Source organism: Myiozetetes cayanensis, unplaced genomic scaffold, assembly GCF_022539395.1.
Source record: "Myiozetetes cayanensis isolate MyiCay16 unplaced genomic scaffold, myiCay2020 scf18, whole genome shotgun sequence".
Lineage (NCBI taxonomy): Eukaryota > Metazoa > Chordata > Aves > Passeriformes > Tyrannidae > Myiozetetes > Myiozetetes cayanensis.
In genome coordinates, this window is record NW_026087389.1 from 12854364 (window position 1) to 12874042 (window position 19679).

Below are 19679 nucleotides of genomic sequence, written 5' to 3' on the forward strand. Positions count from 1 at the left end.
TTCTTGTGTGAAATATTATTGCCTTCAATATCAGGACACATACCAATTGTTTCACATCCCAAAGAGGTGGATTTCTGCTAAGTCCAGCATGGAAATAGCCCTGACCTCTCTCACAGAGTACTTGCAACACTGTTCTAATAAAGGAGATGAGGAAGTATGGGTTACTGCTGGAAGGAGGGGATAGGTTAGGGCAAGTACCCTGATCTCTGTCACAAATCCTGCTATATAATCTGATGTCTTTTAACAGATTTAGAGGGCCTGAGTGGAAAAATCTGCACAAATGTTGCATTGTTGTAGAACTCAGAAGTATGTTCATTAGTACCATTTAATACTAAGCTGTTTCCTTAATATTATTGCAAAGGAATCTTTGTGATTCAACACAGACTCACGTAGGTTTTTTTCAGAATGTTGCTAATGTGGATAAATCTTAGAGGTCTGAAGGAAATACTGCATCTGTTCCTGTTTCAGTTTCTGAAAGCTTGCCAGACCCTGTGCCACAACAAGAGCTGGTTGAAAGTTTTCCAATTGAAGTTTTCTGTGGGAAAACGCTGATTCAGCTGAATCAGAAGATTTTCTGGGAATGTGCCTATTCTGACTAAACTTAACTTTCTATCCGTCCTGCCAGTCAGCCCAGCTCCCTCGTGGCAGAACCCACTGGAGCTCTAGGCTGTGTTAGCTTTGACCTACAGGGTTCCTCACTTTCCAGCAGTTGTCCAGACAGGAAAGCTGTCAGGTTTCCTGGGCAAGCCAGCATGCAGAAGGGAAGAACAGATCCTTGAGCAGTCTGGGATTGAAGGTGATGTCTGTCTTCTCTTCTGTCTTGTCAACACTAATGTTTTTGATACGTTATTCTGAAACAGATTTTATGGTCTTCACAATTTATGAAATTTCTGACTCCTGCTTCAGTAAAAAGTTAATACAAAACTGACAGTGACAATTTTTCACTGTAAAGACTAGTTAAAACTAGTTTTTACACACGTGCAATCATAATATACAGAGCAATTAAAAATAAACTTTTCCTGAGATATTTCAAACTTGTGATAAAGTAGAAGTACAGAAAATGCTTGCAGTTAGATATTTCTCATAAAGCTTAAATGTTATTCTGTGATGTATAAACCTTCTAAGGAGTGCAGCAGGCTGAGCAATAAATTGTTTCTGCCACATTATATTTGCAAACATGTAAAATACAAATGCAGTAGAAAAAGGCAGACTCTTATAGACGTAGCTGGGGAGATTTGATCAAGACTACTCCCAGATGTCATGTCATAACAGGTCATGTAAGTATTAATATCTTTCATTGCAAAATCATTCTAAAGTGCAGTGAAACTTAGGGTTTGCTTTTATCTTCAAAAATAGGAGTAAAATATTTCTAAAATGAAGTCTGATGGACCAAGCTGGATTGACTGTAGTATGTGTGAGAGCTACAATTGTTTTGTGTTGTGCATAAGTCTTGAAAGATTTTAAAATTCTTATTTTATCTTATAGTATTTTTCTTTTTGTGTGGTTTCTCCAAATGATAAGATTTAATGCGAATTTTCTGCTTTTCTTTTTTTATTCCATCTCAGAATTTTTTCTTTCCTTCCAGAACAGTTTAGTATAAAATGTTTAATTTCTGTCAAATGAAGGGGCTGATCACTTAGATTACTTGGCTTTCATGATCACTCACACAGCCTTTGTTATATGAGTAATGCCGATTCTATGGACGAACACTAAAATTTTTAGGATTCTGCTACTAGAAATCTGTGATGTTAGTAATGTTAGTCTAAGATACTAAGTAGATTAAGTTGCATTTTACCTGCAACTTGAAAAATTGTTATTTAAAAAACCCCAACTCCATAATTATTTTAGGTATAGGTATATAGTCTAAAAGCTGGTTGGATGCCCTCCAGAATGGGAAGGGGTGTGGGGGTGTACTGTGGTGGTGGGGTGTGTGATTTTCTTTCTATTTTGTTGCTTTTGTTCTTTCTATTTTGTTTGTTTTGTGTTTTGGTTTGTTTTGTTTGTTTGTTTTTAAATTTGCATCCCTAGTCATCTCCTTTGTGTTTTTTAATTGGTATTTGGTGGAATGATCTGTTTCTTTGAACATACCCATCAAGAAAGAAAAGTATGGAAATATGGCTGATTAAGATTATCATCAGTATTTTCAGTATCAGATATTTTCCAGAAAGAAAAGCAGCTAGTGAGGTAAAAGATAAATCCCAACAAGTTCCACATTCCAAGAATTTTTTTTGTTTGTTTCCTTCACCTTCGGGACTTCTTTTATCATTTGTCTGGAGCTTCCTTTCTGAAAGGGGATGCAGTTAATCTGGAAATTTGTAAGAGGCCTGAAACAGCTTGGTGTTCCCCTCAAAGTGCATTACTTTGCCTGTACAGTAACTTTTCTCTCATGCAGTGTAACTCCCTTCGATGTCTGCTTCAAATTCCTTTGTCTCAAGATTTCTCATTGAAATATTTTTTGCACCACTGAGCTCTTGTCTGGATTAAAACACTCTTCACACAGAGGGACCACACAGTACTTGCAGAGTAGTACAACCCATAAACATCTCTGCCAGTGGAAACTGGTCCATCAGTGTGGTGAAAGTGTATGAGGAAACCTTTCTTCCTCTTGAGAACAGAGCTGCAGAGAAATAGGAAGCTGAGCCTCAGGCTGAGTCACAATGAGTGGCCTGTTCTGCAGGGATCATGTACAGACCTCTCTAGGCTAAACTTTGTGTTTAAGAGCTTGGAAGAATAGCCAGGCCTAGGTGGTTGGCAGTGATAATAAGTTATGTTATCACATATATGGGGAAAAACAGCGCATCTCCCATCCATTCTCCTTTCAAGCCTGTGTAGGAATGAAGATGGAATTTTGACCACAATTCTCTGCAGAGTGTGCAACAGAACATAGCACTGCATGTTTCCTGGTGGTGGAGGAGATCTGAATTCTGCATTTCTTTAAGCCCAAATCAATAGAAATATTCTTGGTTCATGGCAGTATCTGTGTTATCTATTTGTACCATCTATTTCTACTGGTTTACTATTCCATATTCATGCAAGCACAGATATGCTTCCATTATCCTTTAGGATATGTTTCATATAATTTTCAATACTCTCTTTTTTTATAACTTAGGATACAAAAATAGCTTCACTTGAGCGCAATATAAGAGACCTTGAAGATGAAATACAGATGTTAAAGACAAACGGAGTTCTGAATACAGAGGACCGAGAAGAGGAAATCAAACAAATAGAAGTTTACAAGAGTCACTCAAAGTTCATGAAAAATAAGGTAAGATCTGTTTATGTGAGAGATTAAGGCTGTTTAAATAATGGAAAGAAAAGTTTTAACTTGACTGTTTTCAACACAAGCAACTCTCTGACTTAAGAAGAGGTAAGGAAGAGCTTTTTTTTTTTTTTTTTTCTGGTTTTGACAGTAGTTTTGCAGTAAGGATCTCTGTTTGGTAGGTGCTGCCAGATTGTACTCTTTTCATGTTTTAAAGGCTAGCAATTGAATGACTATTCCTCCAGAGTACCTCTCATTTCAAATTACTGGACATAGATTAATATGAGTTGACCACAGACAGATAGTAAACATGAAGTGATCACATTTCCTGGTATCAAGCTCACAAAAGAGTATGGCTTGTTCATTATTTAGGGGTTTGTGCTAAAGAAGGAATGAAAATGTTAGTGCCCAAGCATAATTAATGCAATTTATTAAAAAATTAATTTAAGAATGTATTCATTCTATTGGAAAAAAGCTCTTAAACCACTGAAAAGTAGCTGAAGTTCCTAAGTAGCATTATCATCACTAAAATTATTTTGCCTACTTAAACGTCAACAGCAATTCAGTTTTAGTAATTCAGAGCAAAACCCCTAATGCATGTCAGCAAACCTGTTGATATAAAGTACAAACCCCAGTACTTTGTTAACAATCTGGTGACATTTTTGAGAGAAAAAACTTCAATATATTTCTGTGGCCCAGAAAGCAGATGAATGAGAAGAGTATTAAACATGCCTCGTTTTGTCACAGTCTTCTGATCTTTGATAAATGCCACATTCTGATGAAATTTTGTCTGATTTCTTTCACCAGTCCTTTTCTTCCACTTAAAATTGAGATTTGCAGCAGAATATTTTATTTTTATCATTCATCTGAGAACCCTTCAAGGTGGAAAAAGTATTTATGGAGCTGTCAGCAAACGGATCTTATTATACCTGATCTGTTGAACCTGAGATAGCGGATAAATCCTGATAAATGGAAGCCTTGATTGGTGGCAAAGAATAAAAAACTCTTCTGACAGTTAACAGTCTTAGGTGTTATGAAGCTCTTAATACCTTTCATTTATTCTTGAAGTATAACTTTCAACAAATCTGTTCCTGATTTAAATAAATGAGGAGGTTTTAAATAGAGACAAATACAGAATATTATTTATAGTACATGAGTGCTAGAGAATGCTGGGAATTGTTTATTTTCTTAACTAATTCTTAGTAACAGTCACTCTCTCCAAACATATAGGCTTTATTTGTGACTTGCAGTTAAATAGAAATTGTAAAAATGAGAAAACTTGTTCAGATTTTTTTTTCTTGCCCACTTGATGACGACTCTCCTTGCTGTGTTTTGAAGGGAGAAAACTTGCCATGAGTCACGTGATACAGAAATTGTCAAAACAAGTTTTAAAGCTTACATGACTAAGAGAGCTGCACTTTCAAATATCTTCATTGAGAATATGAGGAAAACATATAGGATGATACATTCTTTAAAAAATACCTGCTTTGCAAGAATTCTCTTACTGGATGTGAAGGGTTCATCCTTTGGAAGGAACAGGTGCATTTCTTTCAGGTGTGAGTTTGCACTCTGGAATTCAAGTAGTTCTTTGAGTATTAGAACTCTCATTCTATCCACTGGAAAGATGATGAAGAGATCCAGTGGCAGTTTAGTACAACTTCAGCAGATTACCATCCAAATGAGTTTTAAGAATTGATTAAGCAGTAACAAGGCACTATGTAGTTAATGTCTGCATGTAAGAACTTTTCCTGCTGTATGATGAGATAATTCAAGTTATAGGGGATCCTGTAGGAAATATATACAGCAGAGAAACAGCTTTTTTTTTTTTTGTTGGGGTAGGCCTGGAATTGTAATAACCAGTTTAAAACCAGACCTTGCCCAGTATAACCTGTAGAATCTACTGATAGACCTGCAGATTCTGCTGTGGGCAGCCACGTCATTTGCATTGCTACTGTTTCTCCTGTACTTAAATCCTTCATTCTAAAAAGCAGTTGTGATTTGTCACTTAAGACCAGATCTTACAATGTGGAAATCAGCATAGTTTCATTTAATGGAATTATTTACTTAAAGATTTAGCCAATTAATTTTAATATACATTGTTCAGGGTTTTTTTTTCTCCTTTGTTTCTCAGCTACTCTGTGTAATGTCATGAAAGAATTGGTGTGTAAAAATAATAATAGAGGAACAGAGAAGATGTTTTTTTTGAAATGCTAGGTATCTGAGGAATTGAAATGGTGGGAGGTGACAGAATTGTAAACTGAGAGGGAAGAGAAAGGAACTGGGGTTTCAGGAAAGGAGGTGAAGCAAGATTGTCTTGGGTAATGTTGAGAAAGCAGTGACAGGCAAATTACACATGTGAAATATGTGAGATAGTGGGAGGGTCAGGATCAGAGGCCAGACTTGGAGTTTTTTGATGCTGTGACCCTTTTACCCAGACTTGTAGGTTCTCTTCGCTGTAGTCTTTATGAAGTACAAGGTTTTACCTTTGCCATTTGTTGTACTGAGATCAGGAGGTCTCACTGAATCGTGACTGTTGTTCTTCCACATCACTTTAGATATAGCAAAGTGAAAATGTTTGCATAGCTGCTAGAGACAACACTCTATTTCATGTCTTTTTTTCTTTTCTCCTATTCCCTCCCCCCACTAATAGATAATGCAGAACTTAAGAAAAGTCTAAAAATTTCTTTAAAAGTTATGTAGTTTCTTGTTACACCTTTGTGTTTTTGAGACTTAATCTTTTTAAATTGGAATTTTAGTACATTTTCATAATTATATTTGTTTTGATAAAACACCAAGCAGAAGCATATTTATTCAGTGCATTTCTGTGTTGTGTCTGTTTGCTTTGTGGTTTTTCGGGGGCTTTTTTGAGTGTTCTAACACATTTTTAAAACCTGACAATTTGTAGGTCTTGTAGCCAGAACTTTATACTAAACAGATTCTATTTCTAAAACACCAAGAGCATACCTGCAATGAAAATGAAGCCTTTTTTATTTTTTTACTGTTATTTCTCAGGGTGTGGGTTGTGTCAAGGAATAAAGCGAGAGGAGTTTCTAGAAGAGATTAAGCATCTGTGATGTTCACACGTGTCTCGTGTAAAGCATGGGATGGAATTCAGACTTGCCTTTGGATCTCATAGACAGATTTTCGCATTGTTCTTTTTGCATAAGCTTTGTCTCCAGTTGCCATCTTTGCTTCCAAGGGATGGAGGAAGGTGGTTTGCTTTCGAGAGAGTTTTCTCTAGCGGTTTCTTAGCTGCAGTCTTTCCTCACATCTGTTTTTTGTATCCTCTGTTTCTTATTTTGATACTTTCAGAGTCTGAAGGTGATTTCTTTTAGTGCCAGGACAGATCTTGGGTTTATACAGTAGCTCAGAGGTGACTATCCCAGCACCTCAAGCAACTAGACAAACGTATTGGGATTTATAAAGAGAAATAAGGAATAAATATATTAAGACATGCATATGGACTGTAGTTGTAAGAAACATCTTTTAAATTTAATTTTTAAGGATATACTTGTAAGGTAAAGCAAAATAAAAATATTTTGATCAGCAGTAAATATTTCCAGTACCATACAATATTACATTTGTAAAATATTTTAGTATGTGGATTTATGGGATGTGGTTCAGCTGAATCAGCCTGTGGATACATATTCTTTTTTTTTTCCTGGTGATCTTTGAATCACTCTTCACCTACCGTGCAACTGATGGGAGAGAATGGAAAAGAGTTCTAGCACATCTCTGGTTTTTGCAGAATTGAAACTCGAATTTTAAAGAAAACTATCTAGGCCTTACAGTCATCAAGAAAATATAAAGGAAGTGTGATTTCCCTGAGTTACACATATGCAGAGAGGTGTTTTATTACAAATAATCATCATGAGATGATGGATCTGAATTAATCCGATGACCAGTGTTATTTCCAAAGAATTTAAGAGTTAGATATATGCCACCTAATTCACCATCCTTTATCATCACTCTATGTATTGTCCAGTGCTTTATTCGGATTCATGCCATAAATCCACTGCAGTTTTGTGTTCTGCGGCTGCTCCTCCAGTTTATCGCTGTGGAAAGGGAAAGATAATCACAATTCCATGACATTTACTGATGAATCTTAAATTCACTTAAATTCAGAAGCTCTGTTTTAGTGACTGTGTTTCTACTGTTTCCTCTAGGATAAGCTTTTAAAATCTTTCAGCCCTTTCAGTCTGTGGAATTTTTTTATAATGTTTTCCCCAGACTTGTCTTAAGTTAATCACTTTGGCTTGGTTTTTCTAGTACCTGAGAATTCCATGTGAACTGCCAGAGAGAAAAACAGGAGGTGAGGGGATGGTGGGCAGCAACACATTTGCAAGAAGAGTAAGGTTAAAATTCCACTTTACTGTTTTCCTCTCCTTACTAAGATGCCTGGTTTTCTTTATCAGGCTCCTAAAAGAAAAAAAATCTTGATTCATTCTGGCTAATGATATGTCATGGGAATCATGCTGGTGGAAGGATTGAATTTGTACTTTTATGAACACTTTTTTTCCTATGCATTTTTGCTGTCCTGCCAGACTTGCCTCACATGGGATAAATGCCTTTGAACTTAAGTGAGGTCCATAGTGAATTTATAGGCCAAATCATCATGTATAATCTTTAAGAGTTTCCTTTTAACTTCTGCAACAGCAGGGCAATCACTCTCAAGACAGGGTACATTAAATTATGAGAAGCACAATTGAAGTTGTGAGTGTAAAAAGTCTGAATCTTAATAATTCTCCTCCAGAATTCACAGGTGTCTGATTTGTCATATCATGGTCATTCCCAGCTCTCTGATTCCAAGTGGAACTATGAATTGGAGATGAAATTAATGATTCACCTTTTTTTTCCCCCACTGCAGATTGATCAACTGAAACAAGAACTCTCAAAGAAAGAATCAGAACTTCTTGCCTTACAAACTAAGCTTGAAACCCTTAGCAATCAGAATTCAGATTGCAAGCAACACATTGAAGTGCTTAAAGAGTCCCTTACTGCCAAAGAACAGAGAGCTGCCATACTTCAGACAGAGGTATTGTATCTTGTAAGCATGAAAAGCAATAGCAATATTCAGTTCATAGCATGTGTCAGTTGATGGTGTGTTTGAGTCAAGTCTGTGTAGAAGGCAAGTTGTTTAAGAATAGTGAATAATTTAAAACGCTTTAAATACCAATGTATTTGATGTGTGTATAATTTTGGCAGTACAGCAGCTCTCATTCTGGAATTTTTTAGAAGCACATATGATTGTGTTTTAGGAAAATGTTTGTATCTAATTCTTATTGGCTTCAACGAGGGGAACTGGATCTTAATGACTTGATTGTTGTGATATCATGTCCTGTTTCTTCATCTCTTAGTTTGACTGAGTTTTCCTTTTGGTTGCTCTGGTTGGTGCTTCTTTACTACTGTGTATTTCTATTCTGAAGGGTGAAGCTACAGATGCATTTTTAAGGGATCTTTTGAAGAGTGCATGTTATTAATCTGCGATTGTTTCAAGTGCAATCAACATCTATTTTAAAATATGAATAATTTCAGTCTTTAAAAAAAGACCAGTGCATTAGTTATGTATGAATCTCCAAAGTCTGCTCATAAAAATATGAGCACTGGAACAAACAGTTGAGATGGTTGTCACGTTTGAAGGAATGTGTTAATCCAGTGTTTAAAATGTTTCCTGTGGTTTTATAAAACCTCATGGACTTGGAGTGCGTAATAGTGGTGATTAGATTGATTCCTGTTAGAATATTTGATTTTAAATGTCTGTACCCCTTTCAAGAAACAAATACCTGTGAAATTTAGTCATACAGTGCAAATAGTTTCTGTACAGAGCATTCTATTATTTAAAGTATATAGGAATCTTATAGAATGTTTCAAATTTCTTGCTAGCGAAGCTGTAGGAGGAAAAAAAAAGGGCTTAAACTCATCATTCTCGTGGAAGCAGGAAATAAGTATTTCCAAGATTCTGATTATCCCTTTGTGCTGTATGTCTTGTCTTCTCTACATTAAGAAGATACAGATGAAATCTTGGCATTTCCAGCTTGGGTTTAATGGGTCAGCCAGCATGTGTGTATAATACAAAATAACCATAATAGAAGAAGGATAAAAACTCCAGCAGTTTTGGTGGTCTCAATCTAGCATTTGAGTAGTAAAGGTTACATATCTTAGGCTGTGAAAATCTATTTTGTGAGGTCTGTATGACCTGTCATACTGCTGAGGATGGAGGTGAATTCCACTGTCTCTCTACTAACGTGATTTCCTAATTATCAGCCTGGTGTGTATTCAAGGCATTACAGTTTATGGCAGAGGGGCAGTGCTAAAAAGAGCTGGATCTACAGTGCTCTTGATCAAAGGCTGCTGGGACTGTGCAGTCCTGGTGGAGAACCAGTTGGTTTCCAACAGGTATTTAATTCCTCTTCTTCCCAATTTCTGTGGGGAAGGCAGCTGAGCTTGAACCTTGCACATGAAGCAATTTAGTTTAAAATTAGCTGTGATTGCCTGTTGGTGTGCAGGTGACAGTCAGTTGTGTTGTGTCTGCTCCTTGTTCGTCTCTCAGGGAAACCAAATGAAAAATTAATGTAAAAGTGATCAGAGAGGCAGCTTGATAGAAGAAATGCTCTATAATAGCAGAGAACTGATCCCTTCTGTTTGGCCTAATATGTTATTTGTCATGTGATATTTCATACAAATGATATGAGATTCTTCCAGCTTTCAAATAAAATATTAAAATATCTGTTTAGGTATTAGAGTTAGTGAAAGAGATGTTCAGTATAATCTCTATTTGGTGGAATATACTAGCTCATGGTTTTGATTATTTATTTTAATTAACACTTTATTTCTGTATAATCCAAAGCATTCTGCTGAAAAGCCTTGGTTTGTTTCTGAAGGAAATAACACTGTAAGCTAAGTGGGTTGTGGCAGATAAGAGACATAAAAATGAAGGAAAAAACCTCATAGATGCCCCCCTAGTATATCTTGGTTCTAGATAACTAAGGATGTCTCTACAAAGACTTGCTAAATTAATTGAACCTCAGTTTGTTTGACTGAATCTTCAGAACTAGAGGTTTTTATTTCATGTGCATTATTGTCAGCCTTTGGAATTTACATTACCTCATAAATTGATGAAGCTCTGAAACACTGCAAACTATTTTGTGTTCTCCAGAGACCATTTAGGTGGTTTTTATTTTCTACTTTGCATAGGGTGTAGGTAATGATTTTATCAGAGAACAGTTTTCTGAGTTTATTTTCTCTTTTTAAGATATCTTTGTAAAGGGAATTGGGAAGAGTTGGTGAATTATGTCCACCTCTTATGGGAAGTAATTGTAGTTAAATTTGCTGTAACTGTCTATTCGTGTACAAGAAATTTGGCAGAAGAGTCGCATTAATGCAACTTTTTTTTCCTGGGCAATCATGTGAAAATGAAGGCCTCTGAGTTACGTGAATACCAGACCTCGCTTTGGATTATGGTACATCTTGAGAAGCCTGAGCAGCAACATAAGAAAAGAAGTTCCAGTTATACACATGTATTGGTGCAGCCACTATTTTAAAATACTTTAATAATGTGTCTACTTTGGGAGATATTAATTACATCTCTCTTTTAATGCATGTAAGATGCACTGAAAGTTTTATTACTTTCCTGTACTTTATGGTGGGGATGTAGCTCATCTCAAATCTGCTGAAGATGATCTTTTATGGTATGTAGGAAGAAAAGAAGTGCACTGTATATCCATTAGTTTCTCAAGCCAAAATGGGCCTTTTTTTTGTTATATTAAAGCCTCTAGGTTGTTGTAGGGATGTCACAGGCTGTACAAGTAGAATATTGTAGATTCAGGGGTTAGAAATAAAGAGAGGTTTCTGGAGTTAAATAATACTGAGGTTCACAAAAGATATGTGGTCAGTCTGAACATACTTTTTACCTCTTCTGAGGAGATTTTGAATTATGAGCTCCTTAAAACTACTGACCTATCCAATTTTATTTCCTGGGATAGAGTCTCACAGCAGCTTTCAGCTAGGCAGAAGAAATATGGTCATATAACCAAACACAGAATTTCTCACAAATTGCTGTGTAGCTGTATGAGAATGTTAATTGCTTTCTCTAACAGTCCTGAGAACAAGTGACAGATCTCTGTGTCCAAGCAACTTCACAGAGCAGAAAATAAGATTCTTCAATTCTGATGCACATGTTCTAATGATGTTCTATTGTTACATATTTGTAAGATCCTCAGGGTTTGGGCACATTCCTTACCTCCCTCATGTATGCTAGGGAGCTTTTCTGCTTAAATATGATTGCCAGGATGTCTCTTCTCCACAAACTATTATGCTACAGCATCCAGACAGGATGTGCAGTTGGAGACAGAGTCTGGAGAAAGAGTCTGTTAAACTGTGGAGAAATGTGCTGGAGCTCTGAGGAACACAAAAGCTGGACAGCAGCTGAATTTGTAGATTGCTACTCCTGTAGGCCAGTGTTCCTGTTTCCTGTCAGTATTTAGAGAAAAACAACAAAGAACAGATCTTTAACATGTGACAAGAAGACATCTCAGTAAAAATTAATTCCTAAGCCAATAGACTGCTCATTGGATGCCATAAGTTTTTTAGAGCTGATTTTCCTCCTAGTGTTAGTCAGTGTGAGATGGTTGAAAACAGGCTGTTTGTGCTGATTTAGCTGCTTCTTGTTCAGGATGAAAATGTCTCCTTTTTTCTCTTATTTCTTTTGTCTTATGAATTAAGTAATTGTTTGTTTATTTTCCTATATGCTTCACTCTACATTTCCATTAACAGGTTCATGCCTTCAGGCTGCATTCACCTGTTACAACCTGTATGAGCTAAATGTGATGCAGCAAGATGGGAAAATTCAAAATGATGCCTTAGAGTATAATTTTTCTAAACTCCTTTTATACCTGCTCTTGGTTTTATGGAGAGCCTTTTTGCTAATAACTCTGCAAATATCAACTTCATATAACTCAACAATGCCTGTCTTCAGCAGTCAGAAATGCCTTTCAAAAGAACCTTTTATGTTTCTGTTTAATCTTTAGTTTGGGGGTATAGAGGGAATGTCTATATCTCACATGAATCTTCTGAAAATGTTATGTTTGGTTATGTGTGAGAGACTAAATGTGGACTAATTCCAAGTGTTGTTGGAGATCTTCAGTGTTTTGTGTCTGGCATGTATATTAAGCTGTGTTAAATTAAACAACAAAACAACAAGAAGTCAAAAGTTTCTCTAATGAAGCCCATACATTTCCTGCAGAAAATACAATCTCTGCAACAAATAACCATGGTAGAATAGAGGGACCTTCTGTGCACTAAACCCAGGATCATTCTTACCAGAGACCTGAAAATGAGCAAGTGTCTGTTACGTGATGATCAAGGATGTGACCTGCCAGTGTAGATGGATAAGGAATTAAAATAATGCTTTATCAGCTGGGCTCTCTGTGAGAGCTGGGCTTTAGGCTGACTAAGCTAAGGCCTAGACTATGCTGTGGTAGCAATCCAGCAGTGATTTTAGACATAGCACGTCTCGTTCTCTGCATCTGAGAATTGGGAAAAGATTTTGTTTGCTTAGAGCAACCGAATCTCCTGTCTCCAGGCTTCAGGTCTTACCTAAAGGGAGGGCAGTGGCTTCCAGCAGCATATGGGAAAGCAGCTGCAGGGAGATGCAGGGCAAATGGCAGCCCTCCAGCAGGTGGAAGTCATTATGGAAAGAATTTTGTACTGTACAAGCTATTGTTGGTCATTCCCAGATGAGTAAAGCTAATATAATGTTTTGGCCTGCATTAAGCCACGCTCCTTTCTTCCTGCATGTCCACATTGTCTGTTTGCAGAAGGATAGCTTTTGTAGAATTTTATGCTGTCCTAAAACCTGTTCATAACTTCAAGTAGTTTCTGTCTGGAGGTGAAAGTAGCCATCAAAGGGCAGTGCTAATCCTGAGCTGAGTAAGGTATTCATAGTTGCAGTGTCAACTTCCTGCCTAAATAGGATTACTTTGTAATCACCTTGTTGTAATTAAATTAGCTAGGTAAATCCTGTAATAAAAGAAACCCTCCACAGGACCTCAGTTACTTCATGGAAAGCCTTTTATTATTATTTAGCTTAATGGTACTCAGCAGGTTATCTTCAGATTTTGGAGACAGCAGCTGTATGTGATGCAACGGGATGTGATTTGTGGAATCACATAAAGGCTGAGGTTGGGAGCTCTGGAGGTCATCTGGTCCAACTCTCCTGCTCAGGCAGGGCCATCTAGAGCCAGTTGTCCAGGACCATATCCAGATGTCTTTTGAATCTCTGAAGGATGGAGACTTTACAGTCCTTCCAGGCTGCATGGGGCAGTGTGAGTGTTTCCCCTATTCAGAGGGCACCTCCTGTGTTTGTTTGTGCCCACTGTGTCTTGTGCTGTCACTAGGCACCCTGAGTAGGGTCTGGCTGCATCTTTACAGCCTCCCTTCAGATATTTATAGACAGTAATAGGATGCCCCCTTCACTTTTCTAGGCTAAACAATCCCAGCTCTCTCAGGCTTTTGTCATATGAGAGATGCTCAAATAAAGCCCCTAATTAATTCCTTAGTTTCTTTATGGCTCTTTATTGGACTGTCTGCAGTATGCCCAGAACTGGACCAGTCCAGGAGGAGAAGGATCACCCCCCAAAACCTGCTGGCAACACCCCTCCTAATGCAGCCCAAGATGCTGCTACTTCTTTGCTGCAAGGGCACCTTGCTGGTGTATTCACCCTGGTGACCACCAGGACCACAAGGTCCTTTTCTGCAAAGCTGTTTCCCAGCTGGGTGGGCCCCAGCATTTACAGGTGCATCGTGTTGTTCCTCTCCAGGTGCATTTTCCTTTCCCCACCCTGCAGGAGGTTCCTGTCAGCACATTTCTCCCACTTGTTGAAACCCCTCTGAACAGCAGCACGACCCTCTGGTGTATCAGCTGCTCTTTCCATTTTTTTTTTTTCCTACCCTCAGCACACCTGCTAAGGCTGCACACAACCCCAGATGGAGAAGCTGAAGAGGACTGGGTGCAGTAGTGAGCCCTGGGGTGCAATATTGGTTCTACTGGAGTCCCTTGATTCTACTTGATAGCCCTCCAACTACCTACATGGTTCTCACAAGTGAGATCTAACAGGGCATGAGGCTTAGAAGTAATCTGTTGGTATTAATTATAGTTTCTTATAGTTCATGTATCCCTGGAAGTTCATTGATTTCACTTTATTTCTTGGCAAATTCTACCAGTGTTTGTTATTCAATAGAATAGATTTTTTTTTGGTATAATTTCACGTTTAGAATTTTCATGATGTCTTAGCAAAACTAGCTCAGAAAATATTACTGCTTTAAAAGTAAAGTTTAAGTGTGAGCTCTGTCTTACACAGTTGGTGTCAACAGCCAGAAATGAAGTGTAAGCAGAGTTATAGTGATTCTTAATCTCTGCAGAATATTGACTATTGAGAGGCACAATTAGCGGAGAGATGTAGATGATTATTTTACATATGTTATAGCAGATCATCAGAAATAAGAGGGCACCTGGATTTCTTTGAGTATTGGATCAGGTTTCAGGTGCAATGGTACTTTGTGACATAATGTGAGAAGAGTTAAAAGCAGCAGTAAATAAGCCTAGATGTAAACACAATGTGCTTTTTGCACAGTGTTTCTGTTGTCTCGGTAAGGTGTTTTGTTTTAAATATGTTTATTTGACTTAAAAAGCTATTATTTGAAGTTTTTATTGACAGCTGAAACAGAAAGATATAATCCTGTACGGCAGTAACTATCATGGTGGCCAGAGTTGGGAGGTCTGAAAATGGTTTATTGCCAGTAGGAAAAATGTTTGGAACCAGTCCTTAGAAGGTTCACCACCTCTGCTACGTGCATTTCATTTTGTTCCATTTGTAAGGTTATATATGATAATAGTGCCAAACTATGCAAATTTTTCCTACCCTTATGTATATACCCTTTGTTTTGATTATCTCTTTCTTAATGATGTGAAAACCCTGAGGTCAGATAAAAATGAGCCAGTGTCAGGCTACTGCAGCTACACAACCCTGAAAATGTCACTGTGCTCCACAGAGAATTATTAAAAAGAATATGAGACTTGCTGAGGTTTTCCTTGCTGTGTGGAAAAACTGTAGGTGTTAATTTTTAAATAAAGCCTTGTACTGTTACTGCAGAGGGGAAGAGTTTAAACAACGTGAATGATCCTTTTTGGTGACTTAAAAATATTAAACACTTCATGTTGTATAATTTACAAAGTAGTAGACAGTATAGTTTGGTACTATATTTGTGCATATTTGCAGTGACTGGTGCTGAACTATTGCTCTCACCATCAGGAAAAAAAATTACATAAATTGATGCAAATAAATTCATTTCAGCTGGGTAGCTTAGTGGAGAAAAACATTCATTTCATAGGCAATTCTGACACAAACATACTTTAGCACTTTATTAGTTAGTGTATCATTGCTTTAGATAACACACCTGCAACCTGGCAGGTGTGCTGTTTGAAGGGTAATGAACTGTGAAATAAGTAAATGTCTACAGAGAAGTTTTGTAAATTGTGAGTGTAGTCCTGTCAATGGAGAAAATGGATCAGAAAAATAGGTGAAGTCTGTACTGTAGCTGAATACTGATGTGTTCAGCATACACATATTAATCTAGAAAACCTTTAAAAAATGAAGAGAAAAGGCGATTATAGCAGGTATTTATTGCAATCTGTTTTTTTGTTTAAACAAATCTGTTTATAGAGAAGGGCTGTGAAATGATTGACTTTTTGGCAGTTCTTAGTTTGCATAAAGAGCAAATAAAAGTAGACAGCACAAAATACTTGGAACAAGACTAAAAAAAAGCCTTATTTTTCTTTCTGTTACAATGTTGATATTCGATATTGCCGGAGATGTAAGCCTGCTTTTAATTTCACAACAATAATGGTACAACTAGGGTTCTTTCACTCTCACATTTTTTTATTTTTCTAAGTAAGAGTTTCACTTTGAAATTGTGTTTTTCTATTGTTTTGTTATTTTTCTTGTTTCAAATCAGGCTGGGCCAGATCTCTCAGTGTGGTCTGTTTGCTGTGTTGCCCGTGTATTGTTCTGGTGGATTTGCTCTGCGTGCGAAGGAAAGATCACCCACTACAAAAAGCCCTGCTCTGGAGGCTTGGCTACCACATGCTCTCCCTCTCGTCCTGCAGCTGGTCCCAGTTTTCTTGACAGTGTGTTGCATATTTCTAATGGAGCTTTCTCTCAGGTGGAATTTGCCAGCCCTTTCACTTTCTCTGCAGTGTTCCCATTTTGTGGGCCCCTGAGATGGTTTAGAACAGGAGAGAGGAGCACGTTGGCAAAGCAGTGAAGTCAGAGTTAAACTGCAAGAACACTTAGGTCAGCAAAGTGCTGTATCTAAACAGAAGTAAACTGTGAAGCAAAGGTGTGTGGTTTTTTGTTTTAGTTTTTTCTTTTTCTTTTGATGTCTGTCTACTTATTGGAGGATTTCATGACTTGACTGTTCAAAGGCACATCAAACAGCATGGGCTGAGTTCAGTGTTCTCCTTCCTCAGAGCAGGAGGTTGGACTTGTGACCGCTCGAGACTCGTTCCAGTGACTTCGTGGTACTGCAGATGAAGCTCTCTCCAATACCTGACAGGTGTTACATACACAACCCCTGTCCTCCTTGACTGAATTAGTTGTTAATTAATGCTTTAAATAGTCTGTCTTTCTTTTGGGGACACCATTATTTTTATTTCATAAAAAATTGAGGTGGAATTGCCTGTAGGCAAAGTGACTGACGGAGTGGAGAATTTCGCTTGCAGGGCCTGTAGAAAGCAGTGCCCAGAGGCAGGAAAAGGAAGATAAAAAGAAAATGGGAAAGTACAAAGAGTGGGCTGTATACTCAATGTGTAAAGACGTCATGCAAGTGGTTTGGGACAAATAGTCTAATGAATGTTAGGTTTATCTTACTGTCAAGACACTTCTCATTTTCATTTTTTAAATTGAATTAAAGTGATAGATAACTGTAGTTCTCCCTTCCCCACACCCCCAGTTCTTAGTTTTAAAGAAAATTACCTTGTTGTCATTTAAAACCATATTCAGTTAGACAGCTTTAATGGGCTTTTATAACCGAGCAAAATTTACTCTGATAAGATGAATTTAGCTTCAATTAGGCTTGATTCTGGTGGATGGAAATGATTAGAAAAATATTAGTACTGTTATCTACTAATTTAAATGCTTTGCCTCAACTGGAGATGTTTGAAGAGGAACTTTGAGAGGATTGATCCAGGAATGATTCTTTGTATACTCTAACTATTACTTATGTTGTGCTTAATCTAAAGGGGCCTACTTATGATCTCAGTATATTGGTGCTGTACAGAAAGAAGTGCAAAGAAAAACCCACTTCAAAACATTACTGAAATGTCACCAGGTAGATGCAAACCCAAAAGGAACACCAAGGTGTTGTAATTAGCAAATAACCAGTACAGTAAATGTAACCCCCCCCCAGTCTGAAACAGTTAATTGTATTTTGCACATATTGCTGGAATAATGAAGCATGATAAGAAGTTATTGAAGTAGTTTTGCATATTTGGGGTTTTTCTGCTGGGGAGAAAGGACTGGAGCCACTTGAAGGAAGACAAGAATTAAATCCTCTGGATGAAGGGAGTTGGGGCTATGGCTTGGTGAATAAGCCTGGAGTGACCTTGAGGGCAAAGGCAAATGACTCTCATGTTTAAACATGCACAAAAGTGAAAGAGGAAGAGGGAAATGGCTCTTGTTTTGTGTCGGCTGTCTTGGGTTAAAAATGAAGGAAGTTAGCAAATCACCAGTGAGGCTGATCCTTGTGCAGGGCACATACATGTAGGTAGAAGTTGCAGTGCAGGGATATAATGTGGGACAGTTCAGCTTCTGTGCAGGGACTAAAGCCAGGACTGCACACTGTGTCTGTTTTAAATTAGTGATTCAGTTTGGGAGTCACCTTGTTCAGTGAAGAGCTACCCCCTTCCTAACACAGATAACAGAGCTCTTAGCTCAGCATTGCTCTTAACCCAAACACTCAACCTGTGGTAGGTGCAAAGATATGTCCTTGGCCTGCCTCTGTCTCTGCTGAGGAAAAAATCATGCTCACAGCAGAAGCAGAGTTTAAAATAGGAGTTATGGCCCATTTGAAATGAGAAAGCTTCTGCAGTTGTGGTCACCCAGAAATCTTTGAAGATGCTTATACTGACAGTAGACCTCACATGGCTTTTTAATTTTTTTTTTTTGGTAGAATTCTGAGTAATATTTTATAGCTGTGTGGTGTGAGTTGTTTGTTTGTTTGTTCTTGCATTTTCCCCTTGTTTAACTTTTCAAAGGAAAGAAATCTCTAGTTTGGCATCACAGTGGAAAATGAAAGTGAGCATCTGAATTTCTGAAAGGTTAGTGGATTCACAGGTAACTTGCTAATATTTAGAGGCATTTAAATAAGATCAGCTAAGGCAAACAGAACATACATAGAGAACATACACTTCATGTCCCACGTGATAACATAATAAAACTACATAATACTTTACAGTTCTCTAGTACCTTCCATACTTAAAATCATCAAGTAATGCGGTCTGAGAATTTTTGAAAGATTTGTTATTGTTATGGGTAAAATATATTTAAAAATTGTCTCCTGCAGAAGAAACAGCAGATAGATTTTCTCCCAAATAATTTAATTCTGTTGTTATTTGATGTGTTTTCCACTAGCTGATGTGGTAAACTTAATGGAATTCCAGTTTTGTGGCTTCCATTTTTGTTTTCTGTTAAAGTCAAAGCTTCTTTTTCATTTTATAAATTGGATGAAATAGAAACCCAGAGACAAATGTACTGTTTCATTTAGACAAGCAAAGGATAATACACGTGTGGCAAAAGCTGTCTTTCTGAAGTAGATTTGGTACTTCACAACTCTGCCATGGTAAGTCATGGCAGTTAAGTTTGTGTAGCCTTAAGGCTTTAGTAAATAAAAATCCTTGAGGACTGTTGGCTGGCACAGACATGTGGGAACAATCATCTCGGTTTCAAGTTGTTGCAGGGAGGAACTGCAGTTGTGCACTGAGAGCCATGGAAACAGTGGTCTGACACTTGAAAAGAAGCTGGGCTAAACAGCTACTGTGCATGATAGCACCTAGTTAAAAAAAGGATATGGATGTCCTTAGAGCAAAAATTTTTAAAGATATGTAGTTAATGAGATGACTGTGAATTTGATTTAATTAAAATACAAAATGTTCTCAAAGGCAGGATGCTAATTAACGTTGATTGGACTGAACTAGGTAAAAAGTGCTTGTAACGAAGTTCTGGAATCATCTGTCTCCTTTGAAAAGTGCTCTTTTTAGACCTTTGGTCATGGAAGTGGTTAATGATGGTAGTCAACTAACTGAACAGTTTACTGTGGCACAATTCTCCATTTGTTTGATTCTTTCCTGTGATTATTTAAATATGGC

The 19679-nt window shown here is 37.4% G+C and overlaps 1 protein-coding gene across 9 annotated transcripts in view; it reads left to right on the forward strand.

Moving 5' to 3' along the window:
* ERC2 (ELKS/RAB6-interacting/CAST family member 2) overlaps window positions 1-19679 on the forward strand; it is a 413891-nt gene that overhangs the window by 93617 nt on the left and 300595 nt on the right. For all 9 annotated transcript variants that reach the window (XR_007628669.1, XR_007628670.1, XR_007628674.1 and 6 more), the window contains exons 5-6: window positions 3110-3265; window positions 8127-8294. Coding sequence is in view for 1 of the 9 variants with exons in the window: in XM_050312867.1 (XP_050168824.1) it covers window positions 3110-3265; window positions 8127-8294 (324 nt within the window). In the remaining 8 variants the exon portion in view is untranslated. The remainder of the gene's footprint in view (window positions 1-3109; window positions 3266-8126; window positions 8295-19679) is intronic.